A 24,213-nucleotide genomic window follows, 5' to 3' on the forward strand; every position below is an offset into this window, starting at 1 on the left:
AGCCGACAAGAGAGTGCCTGCTAAATTTGCATGTGGCCAACGGCTGCCAGAAAAAGATAAATGGAGAGAAGCTGGGCTTATGTATTTCCCCAGGAAAGCTTTTCTTCATTACATAATTCTTTCCTTTTTGCTTCTTGGCTGGGAAACACCTGTCAGGAAATGGCAGATGGTGGGAAATAATAAAAGGAAAGAAATGTCCTCATTTAAAAAGAAGACTTACATTTTCTATCCCTGGTTGTAAGTGCTGTGGGGAATGTTACTGAATTATGTAACTCCTTGGTGTCTTTCTGGGTGTACAACATTAAAAGAGAAATAATCACTTCAGTTGCTGAATTTTAGATGAGTCTTGTTTTCAGAAAAGAGGGGGGGAAAACTGCATATATAAAAAAATTATGTCTGAAACACGACTGTTTTGCAAGACTTTTGGGGGCCATCAACACTGGGGGTGATTTGTGAATATTTTGATTGAGATTATGGTGATCTCAGTGGGGCAGGTGCTAAAAATTCACTCTCCTACAGAAAAATGAGTGAAGACAGCTCCACAGGGCAGCATGAGTGTCAGGGAAGGACTAAGAGTGGGGGAAGCACGGTGCCTAAATCCTCCCTCCATAAAGGCTGTGAGCCTGAGGCTCGGTAGATGTGGGAGGAATAACGGGAGCAGCAGGCTGCCCAGCTCCAGAGAAATCCTTTATGTTTGGTGAAGTGGAGCTGTCTCGCCTTGTGCACGCGAGTGCCTCTACGTGGAGGCAATGCCAGCCAGGGGCAGCAGACAAAATCACGTTCTTCCTCTTTTGCAGGCATTATCTTGCCAATTGTCATTACCTTGATAGTCATTACCCTTTCTGCCTTCTCGCTGGTGGCTCTGTATAGAATGTGCCAGAAGAAAACTCCAGGTATTTGGTTTGCCTTCTCTGAGGTGGGAAAAAGATCAGTGTGCGGTTTATTATTAAAAGATCTCTGGGGTCTTTTTAGATTACCTTAACCGTTGATGTTGCAGTTGTCTGATAGGAAAGCTTCTTGTATTTCAAGGTATTTTGCCTGAAGTAGGAAAGTAACACTTCGTTTTCAAAATCAGTAGGAAGAACAGAGGGAGAAAAAACTTCAGTGATTTTTGGAGAATATATAATGCCATAAAGGTTTTTGTTCACTCTTTTGCAGTTACAAAGAGCTAATAAACTGTTGTGCTTACACAATCAGTTGATCAGGTGAAAAAAGACAGTGAAAACTAAGTTTGGAGATACCATTTAACAAAATCGCTATATCTGTTTTATCTCTGTTCTAGATTCCAGCAAAGAAATACAAATGCTTTCTTTTAGGAAATCCCTGATATGTACATACATACACACACACATATACATTATATCTAAGTAAAATTTTCCAGTTACAATATAAAGTACACGGGAACAAAATCCCTGAGCAAACAGTATTTTCGGAAACAATCATTTTGACAGAGCAGCTAAGGCCAGTATCTGTTTCACTGCTGTCCACGAGATAATGGGATATCCGTTAAATTCCACGTGCCAAATGTTTCAAAGAGTTGCCCGAGCGGGCCACAGGCAAGTATAATTCTCCATTAAGCAAAAACCCAGACTGAATTCAGACTGTGGGTTTCTCTCCCTGTGAGCTGGCATGAGTTAAGGGACCTGTACAGAGCTTCAGCTGTGAAATCACCGGGCCTTGGAAATATAAAATCACAACAGGGTACTGAAGCTTTAGATCAAGGCAAACAGCGTGCTGCAACCTATTTAGCCAATGACATGGAAAATCAGACCCAGATAAACAGAAAGGTGTGATCCTTCCTTAGGAAATTACTGAATATTTGGCGTCAAGAGATAAAGATTTGAGGTGAACATTTCCTCACCAGCCACCCCCAAGCGCAGATGACAGCAGGCGTGGTACTGGGAAATTCACTTGGAAGCTAGAGTAGATGGATATCTGTGGTGCTTCCGGTAGGATTTGCCCACGTCCATCCAGCATGCTTCCCCCGTGGACGGAGAGCCCTGTGCCCAGTGCTATGGGACTAGAACTGGCTCCGTGTCTCTGAAGTAACCCCCTGCCCCATCCATCTGCCCACACTTGCACTTGAAATACATTCAGTATATTTTGGGGAGAAGCCTGTTCCTCATTGACGGGGATGACAGGCTCTCTCCTCAGATGTCATGCCAGGTTAAATACCCCAGAGTGCACAGCCCGGCAGCTTGTTACCTTACTCCCCTCACCCTGTGTCTTTTAGCTCAAGAGCCATTGCACGCTCACCTCCTCTGTGCCAGCCACCTGGGGATTTGAGAGCTGCAGGGAAAAACATGCTTCTCTTGTGCTCTTGTGCACGTTCCATAACATTCACCCTAGTTTCCAGAAGTGCTGATTCAAGCAATGTCAGTTCAATTTCATAGATGATATTGTAATCTTTTGGGAAGACAAAGTAGAAAAGCAACAATTACCATTCAAGCTGCTTGATTGTGTTAATGTACTTAATGCAATACCGCAAAATCACAACTAAGCCTTCTGCTAGCAATTGCGATAGCTGCGTTTAAATGTTTGCTTAAGTGAGTTCCAGCAGTCAAAATGATATTAACTTTGTTCCTTTTTCCAGAGAGACAAGAGAACAGCACTGAACAGTAGGTTGAATCCTCTTTTCAATGCTTTGAGATCTATCACGGGGCACTTGTGAATGCAATGGATTCTGCCTGAGATTTTCTTTGATCATTCTCTGTTTAAACATAATAAGTGGTTGCCACCCCAAAGAGAAATATCCCGTTGAAAGTGATGTGCTTGCAGTTAGTGTACACTCGTATGCAGGATAAGCAGCTGTTCCAGAATGGATAGAAATGTGATGGCTCTTAACTATTTTTCAGGAGATCCTTTTGAAACAGCTTATGCTGTGCCACAGGGCTCATTGTCCCACTATTTTTTCTCTTTTTTTTTTCCAGTTTTTGCCCCATTGACTTTTTTTTCCCCCTTACCCTTTCCCATCCCCCTTCTTTTGTTCGTGTTTTCTTTCTTTGTATTGTTTTCTATTCTGGATTATTTTTCTATTTCTTTTTCTCATGTCTTCCGTTATTCCATGTTCCTCTGTCCCATCTGTCCCCTAGTACATTTGCAGAGGCACAGTTAAAACAGTATTGGCATAAGGACTTTGAGGAGAGTGAGGCTCAGAAAGATCCATTAGAAGACATACACTAGAGTCCAGCTGAGGCCTTTGTTTTGTCTGACCAAAAGCAACCAAAAGCCTGCTGACTTACTCGCTAGCCCTGTCTCCCTGGACATCTGAAGTGGTCCTTCTTGCAATTCAACATAGCTAAAAGCCTTGCATTGACAGAGAAAGAAAAGATTATTTCCTCTTCTTCCCCTGATGTACTTCTGGGAGCACTAGACTGAACCTGAAGTCACGCAATATGATTTATTATATACTTTAAGAGAGAGCTGTTTTCAGAGATATTGGTATATGGTGTTTTCCAGCACCAAGACTTACACTTGATTCCGTGCAAAACCCATTTCAAGCCCAACAGCATAGGCTGGCACGGGTGTTCCCTCCTGCTGATCGTAATCTTAGTTTTGTTTGGCTCACCAACATGCTGACTGACTGCTTAAATGTTTTCTGGTTTCAACAGGGCCCAGTCAGATAAAGAAGGGGTCAAACTTCTTTCTGTGAAGTCAACTTCTCCTGAGACTGGTGAGTGTTTCCCTTCTATGTATGTGTGTCCCCCTCTCTGAGCCCGCAGAAGAGCAGTTTGGGGATGACATTTCCAATATCAAAACCATCTTCAGTTCCTGCCAAATCAAAGTAACTGCAAACAATTCCTCTACAGTGCAAATCCCCTGACTGGGAGCACACAGAGCTGCAGTGCAGATGCACTGTGTGTGGTATGGGAATCTGAGAGTGACAAGTATGACCGGTTTAGGGAAAATAATTTTTTAAAATCATTAATGGTGAGTGATCTACAGCTAGGCATGTTCGGCAGTAACTGTGACAGTGGTATTTATCAGCTAGATCTGGCTATGCAAGGCCCCTGGTAACATCCCAGAGGCCAAAGGTTTGGGAGTCAGCACCGCATGCAAACAGGGCTCTGGTGGAGTTGGTGTAGGCAGCGTTCAGTCAGCCCTGTCCCCAGCCAGTCTTTACATTCGAAATCCTATTCTCACTGCAAATTCCTCTGTCCTGTGCTTCACTGATCCAGTTTCTTATAAAATATGTGGCAATAAAACCTAAAGGAACAGAGGTGATAGATAATGTGCAAAAGAAAGAAAAATTTCATCAATACAAGCAAAGAGACAGATGCAGTTATAGGAAACAGAGTAGCACAAAATAAGGCTGAGGCAGAACAAAATCCTGACTAATCTGATGCCCAGCTATTCAACACCACCACCACCACCAACAACAACAACAAAAAAACCCAAAATTAAACCTCTCATGGTAAAGCTTCTCATGGTGAAAATTCCCCCCTTCAGCCATTGCAGTTCACTTCCTCAGCCGTGTAGGTCCCACCTTTGCTCTCACCTCATCTGTGGAAATCCTCCAGGAAAAGCAGCTTCTTTCTTTATGCGTTTTTAGGTATAAAAACTGGTTTTAGAACATTTTTGGCCATCTGTTTCCCCTACTGACATTTCAGACGTTGCCTGATAGCTACTTTCCCCTTTCTTCTAAATTCTCGGGAAGTCCTCTGAAACACAGCGCTTGATCTGAACCATCCTCTAATTGCTTGGAGAGGCACAGTTTGCATTCTCCAGCCTTCTCTGCAACTCCCTGAAGCTCTTGTGCGATCCAAAACCCCCACAGGGCAGCTCTGGCAGCCCTTGCAACAAACCAGGGTTGTGCGATGTCCCTGCAGCCTCGCGGACAGAGTGGCACGCGTGGAGGCTAGAGGGGCAGGAGAAGGGCCTGCGCCACTGCAGGACGCGTCGTCCTGCCCCACTGCTGCTGAGCAAATTCAAACTGCACTCTGACGCTTCAGTGACTGGGCTTGGGCTCTTAACTGACTGCACTTCAGAGCTTTCTCATTCAGGAATTTTTGATTTAATTTTTGGGAAGGGAATTCTAGCTTTATTTTAAGGGATATGGAGTTGTGTGTACGTTTTCATTTAAAATCACAGGGGTTTTTTGGAAAGCTGAATAAAGGCAGAAACTGGAATAGACAGACATTTTTTCATCGATTTGGTCCTCAGACTGATTTCAATAAAGTAACTTCATTGGCAGCAGCAGAATTATTTGTTTTATAGCAGGGTAAGTGAGAACAGACTCGGGCTCACTAGTTTTGGGGGTTTTTTTGCTGTTTTGATTTGGTTTTTTTTTTCCCCAAGATGAGGTCTGATGCCTGTTAAGCAGCTACTGGTTCACCAAGTATCTGAGTATCTTCCATCCAGAGGATGCTGGATACACTTTTTCACTAAAGTATGATGTATGCATGCTATAATTAGAAAGTATGAGTCATAACCACTTAGAAGATAAGATTCTTGCCCTCTCTCATTAATACAATTCATATTTAAACTAGCTACCATTTTCTTTTGAATTCTTACATCTTCACATGTTTCAAAATTAAACATGCTTCACAGAAATGGAAGTCCTGTTTTTCCTCAGGTTTTTAGAGACTCACGTCTTTTAGAATCTCTTTTAGAGATTCACGTCTTAAATTAAAAGCCCTCTGAAAGAAGGGCCTGTTTTCTCATAGAAATATATACAGGTGTTTTGAAATAGGTTAGGATGCCTACCCATTGCATAAGATTTACTTGCTTCATTAAAAGCTCAGGCATAAAGGCAAGTACAGATAGAAACTCGAGAAATGCCCAACTCATGGTCCTTCTTACAACTACCGAAAACAACTCCACTGCGTGAAACTTCTTTACGCGTGGTGTTCTTTTTCCTTTTCGGACACATAAAACCCAGCTCATTGACCAGCCATTTAGAAAGTGTGTGTTGTAGCCGTCTCTGATTGTACATACCAACAAAATTATAAAAGGTTTTGACTAAAACTCGAAAGTTCTTGAGAACAGCCTTAACTTTACAGGCAGACCTACATCACCCTCTCGCTATCAAGAGGCTACTCAGCAGCCTAAGATGAAGCATATATACAAAGTTCTGCTTTGCCCTGTATTCCAAGGAAGCTTTATTATAACTTTACATTATAATATTTTTATTGTACTTTTTATTCCAAAAAGAAGATTTTGAGATTATATAATTGTGTTAATATTGTGTAAAAAAAAAAAACCAAACCCCATATATACAAAGCAAATAAAGATCTGACTTATAGATTGCTCAAGCAGGCAACCTAGAAAAACCCTGTGTCAGTGTTGTGCATGATATATCTTGATCAAAGGTTATGGTGAATTTAATCTTGCCTTAGTTTATCTATCTAAAAATGAAGCTGGCTGCACATAGTAAGTCGAAGGAGATGTATGTGTCCGGAGGACTATTTGTCCCATCTTCCTTGGACATGTATCTCGAACCGGAATGAGCTGACCTATGGAGTTCCATTGACTGTTGAAGGATCCTATTTTAGGAATTTTAAAATTAGGTTCTGACTATAAGAATCCTTTTTTTAGAAGCATAGCTAAATTAAATTTAATCAAGAATATTATTTCAAATACCCACAATTAATGTGAGAGAGTACAGGAGAAGAACAGTGTTCAGTTAAGCCAGGACTAAAGTAATGGATTTTAATAGAGCAGTATCATCAGGAACACTAGGTAAAACTGAGCTTTAATAATCTCGTTTTTTAAAACTCTTCTTAGAAATAGGGAGTTGCTGATGGCTATGAGCTCTAAGGCACAACTGGTTGAGGATTCATGTAAAGTAAAAAACCAGCTAGACAAAACTAAACACCTTGAATTTTTCATGCACACTTCCCAGTGACCTGCAACACCTGATGCAAGGTACGTGTCTGTACTTGCATCTTATGTGAAAACTCAGCTTGGATAAAAATGCCCAGGATACTGATTCATCTCCAAAGTTTTACACTAGTGTGCAAACACAGGACTTACTGCAGCCATTCTGTGATGAGTATACAGGCAAATTTAGCGTGGCTCTTCCTAGGGAGAATAAATGGTCTAGAATACAGAATCTAGAAAATCTGCCTGCAAAAATATTTCTTATTTGGGACCAAATACAGCCCACAGAACTGCACATTTGTCTTGTTTGTCTATTGCGTGGCCCTTTTCTATGAAGCTGCTTCTAGGTTTTCTACCTGTGGGTGAAAAAAAAAGAAAGATGATAGATGTAGATATGTTTCCCAGGAATATAGGATGGAGGGGTTTACTTGATGACTAAGAGATCAGTGATAAAGGATTACCTATCTTGAAAATACACCTGTTGAGGGATGGAAGTTCCTCAGTAACAGAAAGATTCAGAAGGACTACAAATTGGGGTAAGGGTACTCCAAGCAGATGAATAACGTGTGATAGCAATATTGATACCTGAGTAAAGACAATTTTCTTTTATGGACTGTGCCTGGAGTACCCATTCTAGAGCTGGTAAAATGTATGAAAGGCCTTCATAGTAGCAGCACACCAGTTCAATATTCAATACAAAGTCTCACAGGAATGTGCAGGTGACATAATATTTCAGGGTTCTTAGGTATCTTCCTGGCACCTAAGCATAAGCTGATTCATTAGGGCATGTTTTCTTACCAGCATGTGCTCTTTCAAGATTATAGGGTAGGATATGACTTACTCAGCTTGTAGGGGTTTTGTCTGTTCCGCACTGAATTTGCTGGAAGGATTCTAAATGTGTCAAAGCTGATGTGGCTCAGATTTTGCTGAGGCACCTGAAATGGAAGGTGGCTGGAGAAACGACCATGGTATGTATGCCCATTAGGGCTTCTAAGCCCATTGCAGGCACAACTGAAAACGCAGGCATTGCTACTAAGCAAAGCTGGGAAAATGTACCAGACAAACGGACATTTGAGGAGGCACCCAACCTGTCACGTGTGAAACACCCTTAATGGCATTGAACAGAGGGATCGGTAAATACCTGGAGGCACTCTCAGTGGGCAGTGCAGTATTCTCAAGAGGGCGGTGCAGTAGAAAATAGTATGAACGGAGGATGTAGAACAATGAGCATTCCCCATATGCTCCACATACCTTCTAAAGCTGCTGCTGGTGTACAGCTGGTTTACAGCTATTATCTGCTGCTTCAGCTGGATGTACCCCCTGCCTGGAGGTTTTTCATAACATTGTCTGGGCGAATCCTTTGCACAAGGCGAGATACCTACCTTGAAGATTTTGAGGATTTCGTGGCACAGATTAATTGGACCCCATAACATCAGTTACTTTTGAGGGGAGCCTAGTTTGTGCCTGCAGCATTCCCCTGGACTTCCTGAATTTCCAAAGCCTTCTTTGTAAAGGCTTTGAGCTAGTCTTCGACACCAAAGGCTGGTGACTACACTACACGTAGTGACCAAGCACCAAAATCATCCCAGAAAGAAGGGGAAAAAAAATGTTCTTATTCAGCACAAAAACTTGCTTTGAACACACACGATGTTCAGCACCTGGCAAGACAGCCCACTGTGGTGCTAGGGTTTGGACCCAGAAAATCCTGAGGTCTTCTGAAATGAGGTGGTTGAATGACAGTATCTTCACCACTGCTTTCCATGAATCTCCAAATGCTGAGATTGTTTAATTGTTCTGCCTCGCATGTCGAACTACACATAGCTGTGGCTGTGGTACAACAGGACAAACCTGGAGCTGGGGCAGCGGATTATTTCTTCCTGATTTCTGTTATGCTGAGGACATCTGAGCATGGACCACGGCATTTCAAAAGGTAAGTAATCTTTGGGTTTTACCTTCTTAGGTGCTCGACCCAGGGAAATTCACCCCTGCCAGGGGGCATGGTTTCATAGCGAGCCATAAGGTTTCTCAACATGCGTTGGTAGTTTAAATCTCTCTCTCCTTTTGTTTAGGATCCAGGTGGATGCCTCTAGGAGCAGATGAAGAAGTCAGATCTCTAGGTGAGGCATTCTGTCACTGAAAATTCCCTCCTCTCCTCTCGCTTGCAAGATAAGCAACACAAGTCAACGAAGAGCAGTCTGCTGGCACACTGCGTGCTTAGAAGCGGTAAGAGCGGATGTTTCTACTAATGTGAGGATATGATATTGATTCTTTTTCCTGTTATGAGCTGTACTTTCAGCATCTTTTTTTTTTTTCACCCACAGGTAGAAAACCTAGAAGCTGCTTCATAGAAAAGGGGCACCTTGCAACAGAGAGGTGGATCAAGCCCCTGCTTTCCTTTCTTCTCGTTCTCATTTTCTGATTCTCTGTTTTCTTTTAACCTTGTATTGTATAACAGCCTGAAGTTGTGATTTCTTTCTTTACAGAGACTGAAGAATAAACTTTCTCAGCTTTTTGCAGCTCATTGTTGGATTCTGTTTGTGTTTACTCACACCACAAAGATCTGACTGTGCACACTTCCAGCTGAGACTTTTGGGCAAAATTGTAGTCAAAAACATTAAATGACATGTGCTTCCTTCTATATTTCTCATTTGGTTTGTGAGCCTTGCTTATTTGCAAGGGTTTTTAAAGCAGTCTCTTACAGTCAGGGACCAATGAGGGTCAGGTGATGTTTTCATGTGCAGAACATTCATGTGCAGAACTTTCCAGCCTGCAGCTTTCCGAGATGTTCCTCTCTTGGGGGAGCCACCTCCCACCCTTTGCGGGCTGTTCAGTGGCAATTGCCTTCCTATCCTTCACCTGATACACATTCTCTCTGCTGTGGTGAGCTGTACAGATCTTTTTGTCCTGCTGATGGTGGCGAGGAGAAGTCTGCAGCGGCATCGGTGTAGTGCGTGGCCAGGGAGAGCTGCAGCACGTGGCATGTGCTGGACCTGCTGGCCCACACCAGACCCAGACGGTGCATCCAGGTGCTGGATCCCGCTTAATGCCGTTCTCCAGCAGCTGTAATGTGCTACTCTTTTTTTTAGTTCAGCATGGTAAAAACAGACATTCAGATTCCTGTGTCTGCAGAGGTAGTTTTATACTTCTACAAATAATAGGTTTCTACAATCACATTTTATGAAAAACTTGCTTCGGTTCTTTGCTCCAAACCAGATTGCCACTTAGGAGCAATTTCTCAGCAGCAGATAGTACAGTGAAATAACAGCGCAACCCATTTTTTCATACAGACAATGTAATCTCAGATCCAGTACAACCCATTTTTTATGTCAAAGACATTTCCTATCCTTCTTTCTTTCTGCCCGTGTCACAGGCTTTCTGTATTCATAGTGATATGACCTGTTAACTCTCTTTTATATCATCATGTTCTGCAATGTATGCTTATTCTGAATAATATATCCAGATTCTGAATCAAATGGAGAGGCGGAGGAAATTACATTAAGATAAACACAATAGCCTTCCACAAAGGTGAGACAAAGAAATGTTTGTTTCAGTTCCAAAATTGATTTTATACAATCTGTGATTTGAGCTGATTATGCACCCATAACTTATTCACATATACTGGCATTAGGATACAACATGCATAGTCAGAAATTAGCATATTTGTGAGAGAGAAAAATCAAATCAAATCCTGCACAAGTGAAATTTTAATTAGGAAGCAAACCTCATGCTTTCACTGAAGTACTATTACTTTCCTGGATAAACATTTAACTTTGCAGAGCCCTCAGCATCTGTGTACTCAGTCTACTTCCCATTCACTTACAACAAATATGTTAAAGGATCAGGAGTTACGAATACAAAATTTTTCCTCTTACACCTTCCTTATCCTCATCCTTTCTAATCATGACTGTGTTTTAGAGGAGGACTTGTGCAGCGTGTGTTAGATTGGGCCCAGTGCCTAGACTGCTAATTTACTTGGGTGAATCTGAGATCAGGGCTCCAGCAGAAGTGTTTAAGGGGTGCCACATGGGAGGCGGTACGTATGAAAGACCCGTGCTGTATTACGGTAGTTGCTAGAGCACCATCTCTTTTAATATTGAAGCAAAGAAGCCGTGATCTGAACCAGCTGTCCCTGCTCACATCCTCTGCTAACCCCAAATCCTGTCACTGAGGGTGGCTAGCATCAGATTTGAAGGGTCACAAACAGGGATGTTCAGAAACTTCATGGTGCCTGTGTCTTTGTTTACAGTCCAACTTCAGACAGAAATCAACAAACAGGTGCAACGTTGGAGGATGAGAGGGAGAATAAAAGGTTTAATGCAAGGGTTTGCTTGTCAGCTAAAACTTCCATGACACTATCAATCTGATTTCATTTTCCAAATATTCTGCCTAAGGCCTCTGTCTCAAACCGTGCATCGTTTCTTTCAGTTTTTGTAGAAGTGCGTGATATATATGAGGTTGGCTTCTCACTGCCCTCTGCTAATCTATCTGAGCCCACAGCTCCTCCTCCATCAGGAGAGGTGTCACAAGGCAGCACCACAGGTAAAGGGGGTCACGTTGCACTTCAGCTATGCAGCTGACAGCATTCTGTTAACTGCACCACATACTTCCTTCCAGTTGCCTTCATCTCCCCCTGTCTGCAGTTCACTCACTCGCTTACCGGAGTAGACAAATGTGTGATGACTTTTCAGTCTGCTATCAGAAAATTGTTGCCATAGTACCTATCAAATTGGATCCATCAACACCTTTAGGCAAGATGCTGTATAATTATATTTTGAGCAGCTGGTGGTTCAAGCCTCTCAATACTTTCCGTCTTGTACTGTAAACACCAGTTTGTGTGTCATCTCCCCTAAGTACATAATAGAGAATCAACAAAAGCCAATTTTGCACTGATATTATCCAGCAATTTTGCATAAGTATACCCTTTCTCTTCTGACAACAGCCTTCAAAGCATGCAGATAACCTGTCTAGAGTGGCTGAGCATTGCCAAGGCACTGTGTGTTTTCTCCATCAGCAAACTGGTGTGAAATTTTTTTCAGTCAAATAAAATATCATCTGATCTAACGAAATACTAAACCTAGGAGTTCGTTTTTCATTTCCCTTGTGGTAAGCAGGGTCTAATCCTTTGGTTTTAGAGGGTGATGGCTTGGGGGTAGGCTTGGTTTCTTGCAGTCATGGTATTGATTTCTGTCAGTTAAGGCTACTTTGAGATCAATAAAAATGTCTTCCCACTTGCAACTAACCTGGATGTTCTTCATTCACTGTTTGTGTGGCAGCTGGATATTTAGCACAACATCCAGCTGCTGAGCCATTAGACTCCCAAATAATTCTAGACACCTCTCTGTGCAGTCTCAAGGCATACTGCAGTCCTGTATCTAAAATCGTGTGCTACCCTTGTTACTCTTGAACAGAGAGCCTCTGTGTGACCACTTCTTCTCCAGTGCCTCATTCTCCTCTCTTCATCACTGAAGCATTAGCTGGCACTAATGATTACAGACCCTGTAACGCATATTTTTCAGGCACATTCACAAACACTCTTGTTTTGTTTCGGAATTCTTGCAGGCTCCTGCCTTCTTGGGAGTGCAGTGACAAACCAACACACAGCATCCCTGCCTCATCCAACCCTCCTCAGAAAAAGCATTGATATTATAGGGGAACGCTGACCCCAGCAATAGTTTGTGGCAGTCCACTGTTTCTGGCAGCAGGAAATCTAGACAGGGCACGTGAGTGTCCACGGGCTGCGGTCTCAGGGTTTGCAGTAAGGCAAATTCACCATCCTGTGCTGACGGCTGCTGTCAGCAGGTACCGCTGGAGCAGCTGCCTCCTGCAGCCAGGGCTGCCCTGCCCATGTCGTACGCTGATCCCAAGCCTGTGGACATCAACGGGAAGTTATCCAGGCAGCTACGCTGGCTCTGGAGCCTCTCCTTAGGCACGCCACTTTCCTGCGGTGCATAATACCAGTCTTCCATGTACGTCTGCCTAATTTCTGCACAGGCAGAGCAACCAGAGCAATCAGCTGGGAGCTGGAACAAAGTATTGGCGTTTATTGCGACTATTGAATAGTATCTTCTCCATGGTAACGTATTTCTCAATGAATTTCTCCTACGCATTCTTTTTTAAACAATCTTGCTAATTTCTCCCCTTTACACCCGATTTAATCTTTTATTTCTGTATATTGGACAACAAAAATGAAAACATGCAGAAGGAAGAAATAATAATGGAAGAAATAAATAAAAAGAAATTTAAAAAGAAATGGGAGTTCTTGAAAATCTCATTCCTTCGTTAGTACAAAACTATACAACAATTGAACTGGTTAATTTTATTTTAACTTTTGAAAACAAGATTTTTATCTAACAAAAACTTTTCACCCACCAAAAATGTATAAATCTAGTTGAAATATTTCATTTTTTTCTGCCAGAAACTTGTGCTTTCCTTTTCTTTAAAAAAATTTTATTGTGAATTCTTGAAGCTGTTGCTGAAGGCCTTTTTAACTGAAATTTAACATGATCAGAACTTCTGAAGCTCTAACTTAGCAGCATCTTATAATGATTTTTGAAATAATTTTATCCAAAATTTAACATTTGGGAAGCGAACAGCATTCCATCACATTATTGTTGAACAATTTTCAGTGTTTCTCCTTGAACCCCATTAGATACCAAGTTTTCTCCTCATCTCTGAAAGGCTGCACTAAATGAAAGAGCCCTTTTGCTGCCAAGAAAAGCCTTCTGAAAACCACTGATGAGTCTTTTCTGTTTTCTTCAGGAGTGCAGCTCTTTAATTTGACTGCTAATTATTTAAATGCCTAATCAGTGAATTTGTCACAATCCTACTTTGTATCACATTTTCCAACCCTGGGCTATAGATCTTACACAAGCTTTTGAATACATGTTCACTTCTACCAGAACATAATACGTCTCCTCACTTTCTTGCCTCTCGTGTGTGTGTCGGGCATTACATTGTCTCCCGCAGGTGAGCAGAGAGGCAGAAGGCAGTTTCCTGGAGGCATCTGGGTTTCACACCCTCCTCATGCCTCTCTCCATGGGGCTCTGTCCAGTGTGAGGATGCCGTTCCCTGTTCATCACCAGACACAAACCTCTGACACAGAGCAATCCCACTGCCGCTCCAGGGACATGCGTTTGGAGAGAGGGCAACTGTAAAGATGATCTCATCTGGAGACTTTTTTTGTCTGCCTATAACTGCTGGCAGCAGCGCTGCTTCTCCAGGGAAGGAGGAGTGAGAATTGTCTGTAATCCCTGACTGAAGCTGTTAAATGTTCATTTTCCTCCTTTGGAGAAACTGAGTTGCTGTCAGTGATATCAGCAAAAATTAATTTTATAATTGTGTCTTTTTCTTTCTTCTTAGAGCACTGAATTATCAGTGTTCTAATCATAGTTACAAATAAATTAAAGTCATGCCTTTTCTAACCCCTTGAGAGCTACCTTGGATATACTTTGTGGTAGTAACCCACCATCTGAGAGCAAATCACAGGGGAAATAAGCTATAAAACACAGAGAGAGAAGTAAAAATCTATTGTGTGGACAGTTTTTGCTGCTTAAGTAAATCTGAGAAGGAGACTGGCCAGTTTGTTCAGTGGCCGGTGATGTGTTACGGCTGGACTCATTTGTCCTTTTCTCTTTGCATGTTTAAGTGATGCAAATATATTTGCTGTTTCTTAGGAGAGCACTCATCTCAGGGGAAGAATAAGACTCGGCAACTCTTTGCACCTCAGCAATGAATATGTAAGTTTATTCCTTTTGTCTTACATCCTGTAACATGAGTGTTAGTCTTGGTAATTCTGGTTAGTCTCAGCATTGTGCCATGTAACTAAACAAAAGGGTTATAAATGCAAAACAGAGAGAGTAGTGACTTCAGTTGTGGGCAGCCTCGAGGAGCAGTGGCTTAAACGAAGCTCAGTTTGAGGACACCATCACAAACAGACTCCCACACAAACTGAGGGACTGAAGAAGCTGCCACCATGCAGAGGCAGACCTGAATAGGCATAGTATTTGGCTATAACTGTTCAGCATCTCCTGCTTGTGATTCCCTAAGAAAATTCCCTTTTTTGTTTGCATGAGAAGTAAGAGATTGCATGAAGTAAGATTTGCATGAGAAGAGATTTTTAAAGGCAGTTTCCCGTAAAAAAGAAACTTGGTACCCAAAAGCGTTCAGTTCCTTTGATTCCATAAAAAAAATCTGTATCCATTCCACATCACGCAAAAGCAAACACTTTCGTTGAGGTGCTTTATTTTGGTTTGAAATCCTTAGCAGCTAACATGCAAAACCAGCAGTTGTTGGACAGTATTCTTACACGTGCGAGGGCAGAGGCCATCACAGCACCTCTGAAACCCGCTCTTTGTGATGCAAGCACTGCATTTTCCTTCACGTACAAAGCTTTCTCAGGCACCACAGTCCCCACTCCCCATGGCGTTACTTCTCTCTTTTGTGGGGAAGTGGGGTCCTTTGCCGAGGGCAGGAGAAGTAGCAGCTGCGGGAAAAGGATGGGCCATGGCAAGGGCCCTGTGTGACCACGGCAGTGCAGGAAGGTGGACAAAAAGGATGGCCTGAGGAACTACTTGTCACAGCATATGTGGGATAGATCGGACAGGGGCAACTATGTTAGAGCCAAAGGCCAGCCTCCCACCACCATAGGATGAAGCCCCTGTAGCCCATCGCCCTCCACTGAGACAGATCTGGTTGACCGGAAACGTGGAGAGACCCTTTTGCAAAACATCTTCGATGGTTTTGACCTATTCTCATTTTCCCCATGATGTACAAACTGAGCTTTCCTGACGCCAAAGTAAAGACAAAATAACTTCCTTTGTCCCTCGAGTTAGAGCAGCAGAATGCAATTTTACCTACATTACTGAAAACATAGAGGTGGTTCTGTTTGTCCAGATGCAGGACAATGTCCTGGACAATGGATTTACTCCTTATTGTCTATCCCATACTGGATTTACTCTATGTCATCCATTTCAGCTTACTCTTACGTTCCTGAACAATCTTAACCTGGAATAATAATCTTGAGATACTGTTGTCGTTTCAGATGTGAAGCAGCCTGTTCTATCACAGTATGCAGGATCATCCCACCAAGAAGCGTGGAGCAGCTGAAGCTTTTCACTAGGCAGGACACTTGCATTAACGATCAGCTCTTCGCTTCTACATGTCAAGTGTCTCCTGTCCCTTCTGGAATGACATGTAGATTTTTGATGGCTTAATAACTGGCATATCGTATGTATTTATTATTTTCACATATAGTAAAAGCAGGAAAACTTCTGAGAAGGCTGAAGAGAATGTTAAAACCAGGTGATGTTTGTAGTTACTAAAAGCATTTTCTGCGCATACAGAAAGGAATAGGTTAGCATACTTCGTTGAACTTACAGTAGATAGGGTTCTTCGAATTTTATGTAGCAAAATACAAACAGGGCCTGACCCTTGAAACAGTACTGGGCAAATTGCCACTATGAAAATTAATTCAGCGATTTTCATGAGACTCCTCACTACAGCACACTCTTCACTTGTCATAAATGTTTACAGAATGGGATGCCTGGATGAAAAGCTGAAGTGTGTGCTGCTTCCTGTGAAGGGGGGGATATACCTTGCACTGAGAGCTCTTTGAAGTTCTGTAAATTACTGAATATGATCCTTGTAATGTCGCAGGCAACATAGTTTATTTCCACCTGTTCCTTGGCTAATTGCATTATGTGTGCTGTAAACATGTCTCCTGTAGAGCCTGGGGCACGCAGTTGGGATCAGCAAGATAAGCGATTTTACAGATGAACCTTCTTCCCTCTGTTCTGAGTAATGCATGGGATTCCTGGGGGTTATCGAATAACTCTGGAAGTTTAAAGAGTGTTTCAAGTGCTAATTACAGACTTTTTTAATTTGTACAGAGCTGGCAATTCAAAAACATCAAGTAGTGCTTCTACCTGCATGTATCCTACTTTTCTAGAACTATAAATGTTTGAAAATTGTATTAGCATGAGCACCTGCTTAGTCTCAATCCGCTGACTCTGGTAGCGTGCCAAGACCCTCCCCGTTGTATTGGTGAACAGAAAGAAGACAACCGGTGGTGTAAGTGTGGGCCCAAGAGCCAGGATGATGATCTTAAGTTTTGATACCTGTTGATACAATGCTTTTGAGGAACTTCTCTCTCCAATCCCTCTCTCCGAAATACTAAACCTTTCCTAGCAGTACGGTAAGAGCGTGAGCAGATTTGTTAGTTCATGTGTAGACACGAACCTGAAAAGTGTTCATTTCCCTGTGCCTGACTGTTGTCCTTATTTCTGCTTTGACGGGTCTAATAATCCTCTAGCGGCAGCAAGAGAAACTTTTGATGAAGCTCTATAAAAGATGGGGAACCAACAAGTGTCCTCCACGCTGCAACTGAATTTCCGTGGTTCATTCAGGTATTCCTGGATCACTTGGGTTGCTCAGGAGCAGAGAAGTCTTGGATGCCTACTTTGGAAAGGTCAGGCCATCTAAGACATGCTAGAGGGCATCTGCAACCATTCAGATTCCCTGATCACTGAAGTTTCCTATGAAAAAAAAGCAATCATCTTGGATTTTCATGTTGAGTTAAAAAGAAAAAAAGGCTTTTTGTAGCACGTTGCATCACGTTGAAAGGACGGCAGAAAAAAGGAGAGAAAGTTGTGAAATATATATATATGTTTGCACAAAATTTGTTCTGAAACTACCATGGTGTGTCAAAAAAAAAATTAACTGCCTATTAAAAGTTATTCTCTTTATTAAGCTGATCTTTTTCTCTTTGCAAAAATGCAATTCATTACGCACACCTAAACTACTGTTCATTACTCTGCATTCCTGTAACACAGAGGGAGCTGAATTCTCATGGTGAGCCAGGAGAGCAGACATTAGGTACTCTGGGCATGGTGGTGGCAGAGGGAGCATGAGACCTTCCAAAAGGCATGCTAGGGGTGGCAAGTAGAGTACAGAAAACTCCTCCTCGTTACAAAAGTTGATGTGAGAGAGCAGGCCTTATTGCAAATCTTGGTACTGGCAAAGTGAAAAGTACCAAAATGGGAAGATGTTCAAGGTTTTCATGATAAGGAGCATGGCCAACAATCAAGGACAGCTAGGAAACGTATCTCAAAGTGACTGGCTTGTGTCAATGTGTGTCAAGCAAAAGAGGAGGGTTTAGTGGAGAGCAGAAGTGAAGAACCTGTGATTCTCTTAACCCCTGAGATGACAGAGCTTGTGGTAAAGGGAAATACATGAACTTCCATCCCTGTGAAGGATCAGGACACCTTCCACTAGACCAGGTTACTCAAAGCCCCATCCAGCCTGGCCCAGGGATAAGGCATCCACAGCTTCTTTGGCCAACCTCTTCCAGCACCTCATCACCTTCACAGTAAGGAATTTCTTTCTTCATCACGGCTTGGCTTCGCGAACGAAGATCTGGGAAGGGCTTTTCCCACGCTCACTGCAAGCGATGAGTGCACCCTTCGGGCCTGCACGGTGGGTTTTTTAGGTGAGGCGCAGCGTGCGTGGAACTGGCTCCACCCTTTACACCTGAGGTTCATCTGCCAGGGCCTGGTGAGCTTGGACCGTGACAGCGAAGTCCTCGGGTCGTAGGTTTGGTTCGAGTGTCCTTCTCTTAGATGGAGCCTTACAGGGCTAAACGAGCTCCATCTGCCCGGGTTTGGAGTCAGAGTTGTCCTTCTCCTAGGATGGCTGCCCGAAGGCTAGTGAGCCCATCCTGCCTGTGGACACACTGTGTCTGACCCTTCAGCTGAGACCTGTCTGGCCTGGGAGACCCCACCAGAGGCACATGCCACCACCAGCGCAGCTCTCAACCTCACAAGGGCACGCCAGCTCCTTCCCCACGGCAACGGGGTGCCTGTGAAAGAGAATTTAAATCCACCCTCTTTCAGGCTGAAAAACTTTACCCTCATCCTATCACTACACTCCCTGATAGAGTCTCTCCCCACCTTTCCTGTAGGCCTCCTCTAAGTACTGGAAGGCTACTATAAGGCCTTATGTTTTACGAGTTAAACAAGTGTTTAGGTTGAGCGTATGATCCTGGTCTACGTGTTACAACCCAAGACTGAAGAACATGACTGGCTGGTAAAGGCTTTGGGGTATTGTTAGTCACTGCTCAGGTTTGTCAGGAGAAAGGTGTCTTCAGCACTCTTCATCTCAGGCTCAACTTGGGAAGGCAAGTCCCTGTCTTCAAGGATAGAACAGTTGCCCTCAGGTCTTCCCAGAGTCTTAATCCTGTCCAGTTAAAAGACTTGCAATATTGTGGGAGTGATCAAACTCATGCAGCTCACTGGGATTTACGACCCAGACCCAAGCAAAAGAGGTGGGCACTAAAGAAAAAAACCAAACAACAAAAAAAAGCGTGTTACTGTGTATTGACTATTGGCTTTCTACTCTTCAGATGCTTCTATCAAACAACTTATTTGACTCACATAAGAGAAAAAGTACCAGAAAGAAAAAGACATTGATCATTATTTACAGGAAAAAGCTCCTGAAATGAGAAAACAACATATAAAAAAGAAAATAATTCTATCTAGAACATAGGGGCTGAAGAGGTAAGCATTAGCTGCTGTCAAAAATCCACGAGTAGCTTATTAGCCTTCTATGTACTCAAACACTCGGGTTTGCGTGTTTGGCCGTGGGCCTCGCATGAGCTGCTCATGAAGGGGTCAGGCTTTTGTTCATTTTTCTGCCTCACAGGAATCATTCTGGCCCCTGACACCTCAGGGTCTGCACGCAAGACTGTTTACAGACTCCTTATGGCACCACTCAGAAAGGTGTCTAAATAAAAATATTCCTTGGGGGCGCCCTGTTCGGCATGGGAAAGCTGTACTGCCTGCCTGCGCGGTGGCTGCGAGGGGAAGCAGCGGCACCGTCCGGATACTTCACCCTCTCAAAGCCCAAAGGCTTTCGTGGTTTTGGAGTGACTCCACCCACTGGAGAGGAATGAACCATTTCACCGCACACCGATGCGCAGTGGACTTAGAGAAGGGCACACAGCACATACGTCCTGCTGGCTCAGGACAGGAAGGGCACTTGTACCATCTCCGAGACACCTCCGTTGCCAGCAGCTCTCTGCTGACGCCCGGATCTGGTTTTATTGCTGTGCCCCATGGTGGCAACGATGCTGTTTGCAGCCTGCCCTTCCAGCTTTGGGTGAGGCAGCAGCGGAGCACGCTGGCTGTTGAATTGCCGTCGGTTTTCCACGGCACCGGAGGACTCCCCATGGCTCACCCACCGGAGCATCCCCCAGTCCCGCTGCCGCACGATGGGCACTTCCAGTACGCTGCACCTCCGGGAAAAGTGCTCTCCTCAGGAAGCTTTAAACATACATCTCAGGGCCTCTCTGGCACCATTAATTATGGCTCCTCAGTTTTTTTCAAATTAGGACTCTATATCTAATAAAATAAATTAGCTTAAAGATCACTCTATTGATTCCCAATTGAGGCAGCTTTGCAGTTTATGGCCAAGGGCAAGCTATAAAACACAGGCTTTAATTAACCCCGGTGAATGTGGCTGACGTGAAATGCCAATACCCTCAAAATATTCAGCATAGACAGCTGAAGGATCTTCTGGGCAATCTCCTGTCCACCCTGCATGCTCCCCTGGGTGAAGAGCTGCGGCAGAGGCACTTCCTCTCCAGCCTGTGCTGGGGCCAGGGCCAGAAAAATCTCTCTGCTACTACCAGCATCTTCATTGCTGCAAGTGCCAGCTATGGCTGTTGATGTGCCCATCTGTCTTCATCTTGAGAGCTGAACTGGATGACCTTTAAAGGTCCCTTCCAATCCAAACCTTTCTGTGATTCTGTGATCCTATCCAGCCTTGGCTTCGCAGGTAGCCAGAAGAAACACCCATAAGCCACCTGCTGGTGGCCTGCAATGGACACCAAGCAGGTTCTGATGAGGCTCGGGGAGCCTGTGCTATGGGCAGCTCTGAGGCTGTTCCTCAGGCAGCTACAGGAAACCCTTCGTCCTTGTGGCAGTCACGTTGTGTCTGCAGCGTTGTGCTGTACCTGTTGCCTGGAACAATCACCTGTAATTTAAGCAGGTGCTGCACAGAGTTTAGTCCATGATTTGAGGTTAAAGCTGCTGCCTCAGCAGGGCAGCACCAGCATGAGCTCTGGTTCACTTCAGTGACAAAATTACTTTCTTTAATCAACAGCACGTGATCCAGCCTTTTCACGTACCCCTTTTGATCCCCATGGGCAGACCTTCCAAAAGAGGCCAAAAAAATGCCCCTCCTGCCCAGCTTATGCAAGTTGGGGGTGGCCTGTGTCGCACCCATCCCACTCCCTCGGTTTCTGCCTCTGCCCCACCACTGCTGTTGAACCCTGTGCCGTGGGCCAGCCTGCCAATGGCCCTTTCCCTCCAAGCCTGCCCTCGGGATTTGAACCTGCAGCATTGTTTGCAGAAGCAAAATGAGCAGCGCTCAGGACCTCTGGCTGGCCAAGGGCAGAAGACAAGCCTGCCTGAGGGGAAGCGTGCCTGCCTGCCTCACTCGGCAGGGTTTCTGTAGCAGAAATGCCATAGTTTGGGGCCACATCATAGCACTCAAGGGAACAGCACTGAACAGTGTAACTACAGAACTCACCCCCACAAAAAATAAACCCGCTAAATAAAACTGGAAGACAGGTCCATGTTGGCAAGGAACATTTTGCTGGTTTTCATCTCTGCTTTCCGTGGTGCAGTAATTTTTTCCAGATGTGGTGCTTTCTGATAGAAAATCAACTGTTATTGTGCTCATTATTATTATTAACAACTTTCGGCTTTCTTATTACACCAGTAGGACACTTCCCTGGTCACGGGTGTCGTTCTTCTAATGAACGTGGCTCATTTGTATCACTCCCCTCCTCACTCCCTCCCCACTCTGTTTTTTGTCTGCTTGCTCTTTGGGTAGTAATTTGATGTGCTGAGCTCTCACCACCTCCGCTGCCCCTGGGGCTGAAGTTCTGATGATGCTGAACAATTAGAATGCAATACAATTACAGGCAGTACAGAACAGCAGAGAATAAGCCAGCAAAAATTCAGCCATGCATAACGCTGTGGAGACTGTGTGACTGTCAGTCTCCAACTCCAGGAGATAATTTGGTTTTTCTAAGAAGCAATAATTGAGCCTTTCTCGTGCCACGGTTATGAACTAGTCAAAAGCCTGTTTGCTGTACACCCAGGAGCACCAGATGGATTGGATAGTCCCCGCAGCTCTTCAAGGGCTGCCAGCTTTACACTTTAAGACTTTTCTAGCTCCTGTACTTGTAAGTTATTCTTTTGACAGCTTTTATGCATATGAGCGCCTTGTCTGAATTTAGCTGGCAAAGTGAGGGTGGAAGGGTGAGGAAGAGCATGCCGAAAGAAATTTGCCTATCTGGGGGGTGTTCAGAGCCAGAGCTGAACTCTTCTGCTTGCATCCACCCGAAAAAAAAAAAAAGAAACCCATGGGAGAGAAAAAACAGTGTCTGACCTTCAGCCCTCAGATTATGATAAGTGCTGTTTGCTGCAGGTCAGGATGCGGCCGCAGGTGACCCGCGCCGGCCAGTGTGATCACACTCATACTCATTCCGTCCTCTTTTCATGAACCCCATGCATACCTTTCCAAGGAGGACTTAGTACCAGGGAGCTCAGCAGAGTGGCCACTATCAGAGAAGTAACTGGGAGGAGACTTTTCACCTGGGATTTAATGGCTCATCTGCGTGAACCCCACCGCTAATGCAACGGGCCGTGAGGAGGCAATTGCAGGTACCGGTACCTGCAGCTGCTCCTCGCAGGGCGTGCTGAGGTCAGTGCTGCTTGGACTTGCAGACCAAATCCCAGAGGCAAGCTGCAGAAAACCCTAAATGCTCCACCCCTGCTTAGCCACAGCCCTTGCTCACAGCCAGAGGGCAAAGAGGCAGATTCAGGAGGGAAAGCACAAGCCCACGTGGCTGCCCAGGGCAGCTCATCTGCCCCAGACTTGCCAGGCTTGCTTCGTGCACCCTTCCCAGGTCCCTCCCTTGCATCCCAAAATCCTTGTGCATCCATTGCCGACACGGACGGCGATGACTTAATCCTATTGCACTACAGCGATGTAATCTCTGCTCAGCACTCTGCATGAGGGGCCCAGCCTGGACCTCTGGGAGACAGAGATAAAACGAGACCTGACGTGTTCCAGGCCATACGTTAGCGCTGCTTAAGCCAGGTGCTTTACAAGCCATGGCAAGTTTTCCTGCTCTTGTGCCGTACTGCGCTTCACCAAGGGGCTAGGGGAGATGCCAGGGTAGTCACACCACAGGCAGCGGGCCTTGAGGCACGTGAGAGTCCCATCACTCTGATCATGTCCTTCAGGTGCAGCCGCTGTGGGAAAATCCTTTGCAGGCAGGTTTCTTATTGCTGCTTTGGGGCTGCTTGGCACTCTCCTCCATGGCAACAAGTGCTGCTGTTCGCAAAGGATGGAGGTTTTGAGGCATCTTCCACCCTCCAAAAGGCTGGATGCACTCAGCCCACCCCTAGTCACTCAGACTTGACTGGTAGCTTGGGAGCAGAAAGGTTTAGCGGTGGGAGGTGTTTGCTGTGAATCTGGACAGTATTTCAGTACATCCCCATCCCTGGAGCGTAGCACTGGTGTGTCTCACTGAGTAACTATGGCAGGTGAGGGGGGAAATTGCTATTATCCTGTATCTGTGTTTCTTCTCTTTTTGAGAGGTGCTGCTTTCGGCTGCTCCCTCGGGTGGTCTGCTTTTGCCCTCTTCTGAAAATTCATGTTGTTTCAAGGGGGAAGGACACCTGTGGTTTTTTTCAGGCTGTACCCACTACCCTCATACACTCATGAAAGCACCTGCGTACCAAGAAGAGCTCTTTGTGACAGGCACCACCTGATCCTCTCTGCACAGATCTGTACCTAAAAAAAAAATTAAAAAAAAATTCACAGTTGAAAGCTCCATTTTAAACTGAGTGTTGAAGTTTGGAGCCCAACTCTCTGCTTGCTGTGCCCAGCCTTGAAACCTGTAAAAGACATGGTCCGAAATGATGCTTGTTCCCTTCAAATGGTTTCTCAAAGATCATTGTTGGGTTTTAAATTTCTTTGAAAAAGCATCTTGGCAATTCTTTGCAGCTTTGGTGGCCTGAAACAGTAGCATGTGCAGGAGCGTGACACAGAGAAGGTGATGGATTTTTCTCCTCTGGGTGGGGCGATGTAGAAGGAGCAGTAGAAGCAGGTGCCGGGCAGGCAGGGATGGCTTCAGTCTGCTGCTTCAAGCAGCATCCTGGCAGCAAAAGTAAGGGATAGCTTTTGATGAATGACTAGTGCAAATATGCTGTCTTTCTGGTCTGGGCTTTCAAGGTTTCAAAGAAACAATTTTTTGTACCTACAGATGACCAACGACATGAGCTGTCACCCCTATGCCATTTGTCATAGGTTGGAGAA

The 24,213-nt window shown here is 44.4% G+C and overlaps 1 protein-coding gene across 1 annotated transcript in view; it reads left to right on the plus strand.

Moving 5' to 3' along the window:
- The window catches only part of EMCN (endomucin), a gene marked incomplete at its 5' end in the record, with an annotated part of 32,594 nt that extends 18,040 nt beyond the window's left edge, over positions 1-14,554 (plus strand). The window contains 4 exons of the mRNA XM_010133557.1: positions 798-893; positions 2,594-2,618; positions 3,612-3,673; positions 14,496-14,554. Of these exons, the coding sequence (XP_010131859.1) occupies positions 798-893; positions 2,594-2,618; positions 3,612-3,673; positions 14,496-14,554 (242 nt within the window). The remainder of the gene's footprint in view (positions 1-797; positions 894-2,593; positions 2,619-3,611; positions 3,674-14,495) is intronic.
- Between the last annotated feature and the right edge of the window lie 9,659 nt (positions 14,555-24,213).

The sequence above is a fragment of the Buceros rhinoceros genome, unplaced genomic scaffold, assembly GCF_000710305.1.
Source record: "Buceros rhinoceros silvestris isolate BGI_N320 unplaced genomic scaffold, ASM71030v1 scaffold15533, whole genome shotgun sequence".
NCBI classification, from domain to species: domain Eukaryota; kingdom Metazoa; phylum Chordata; class Aves; order Bucerotiformes; family Bucerotidae; genus Buceros; species Buceros rhinoceros.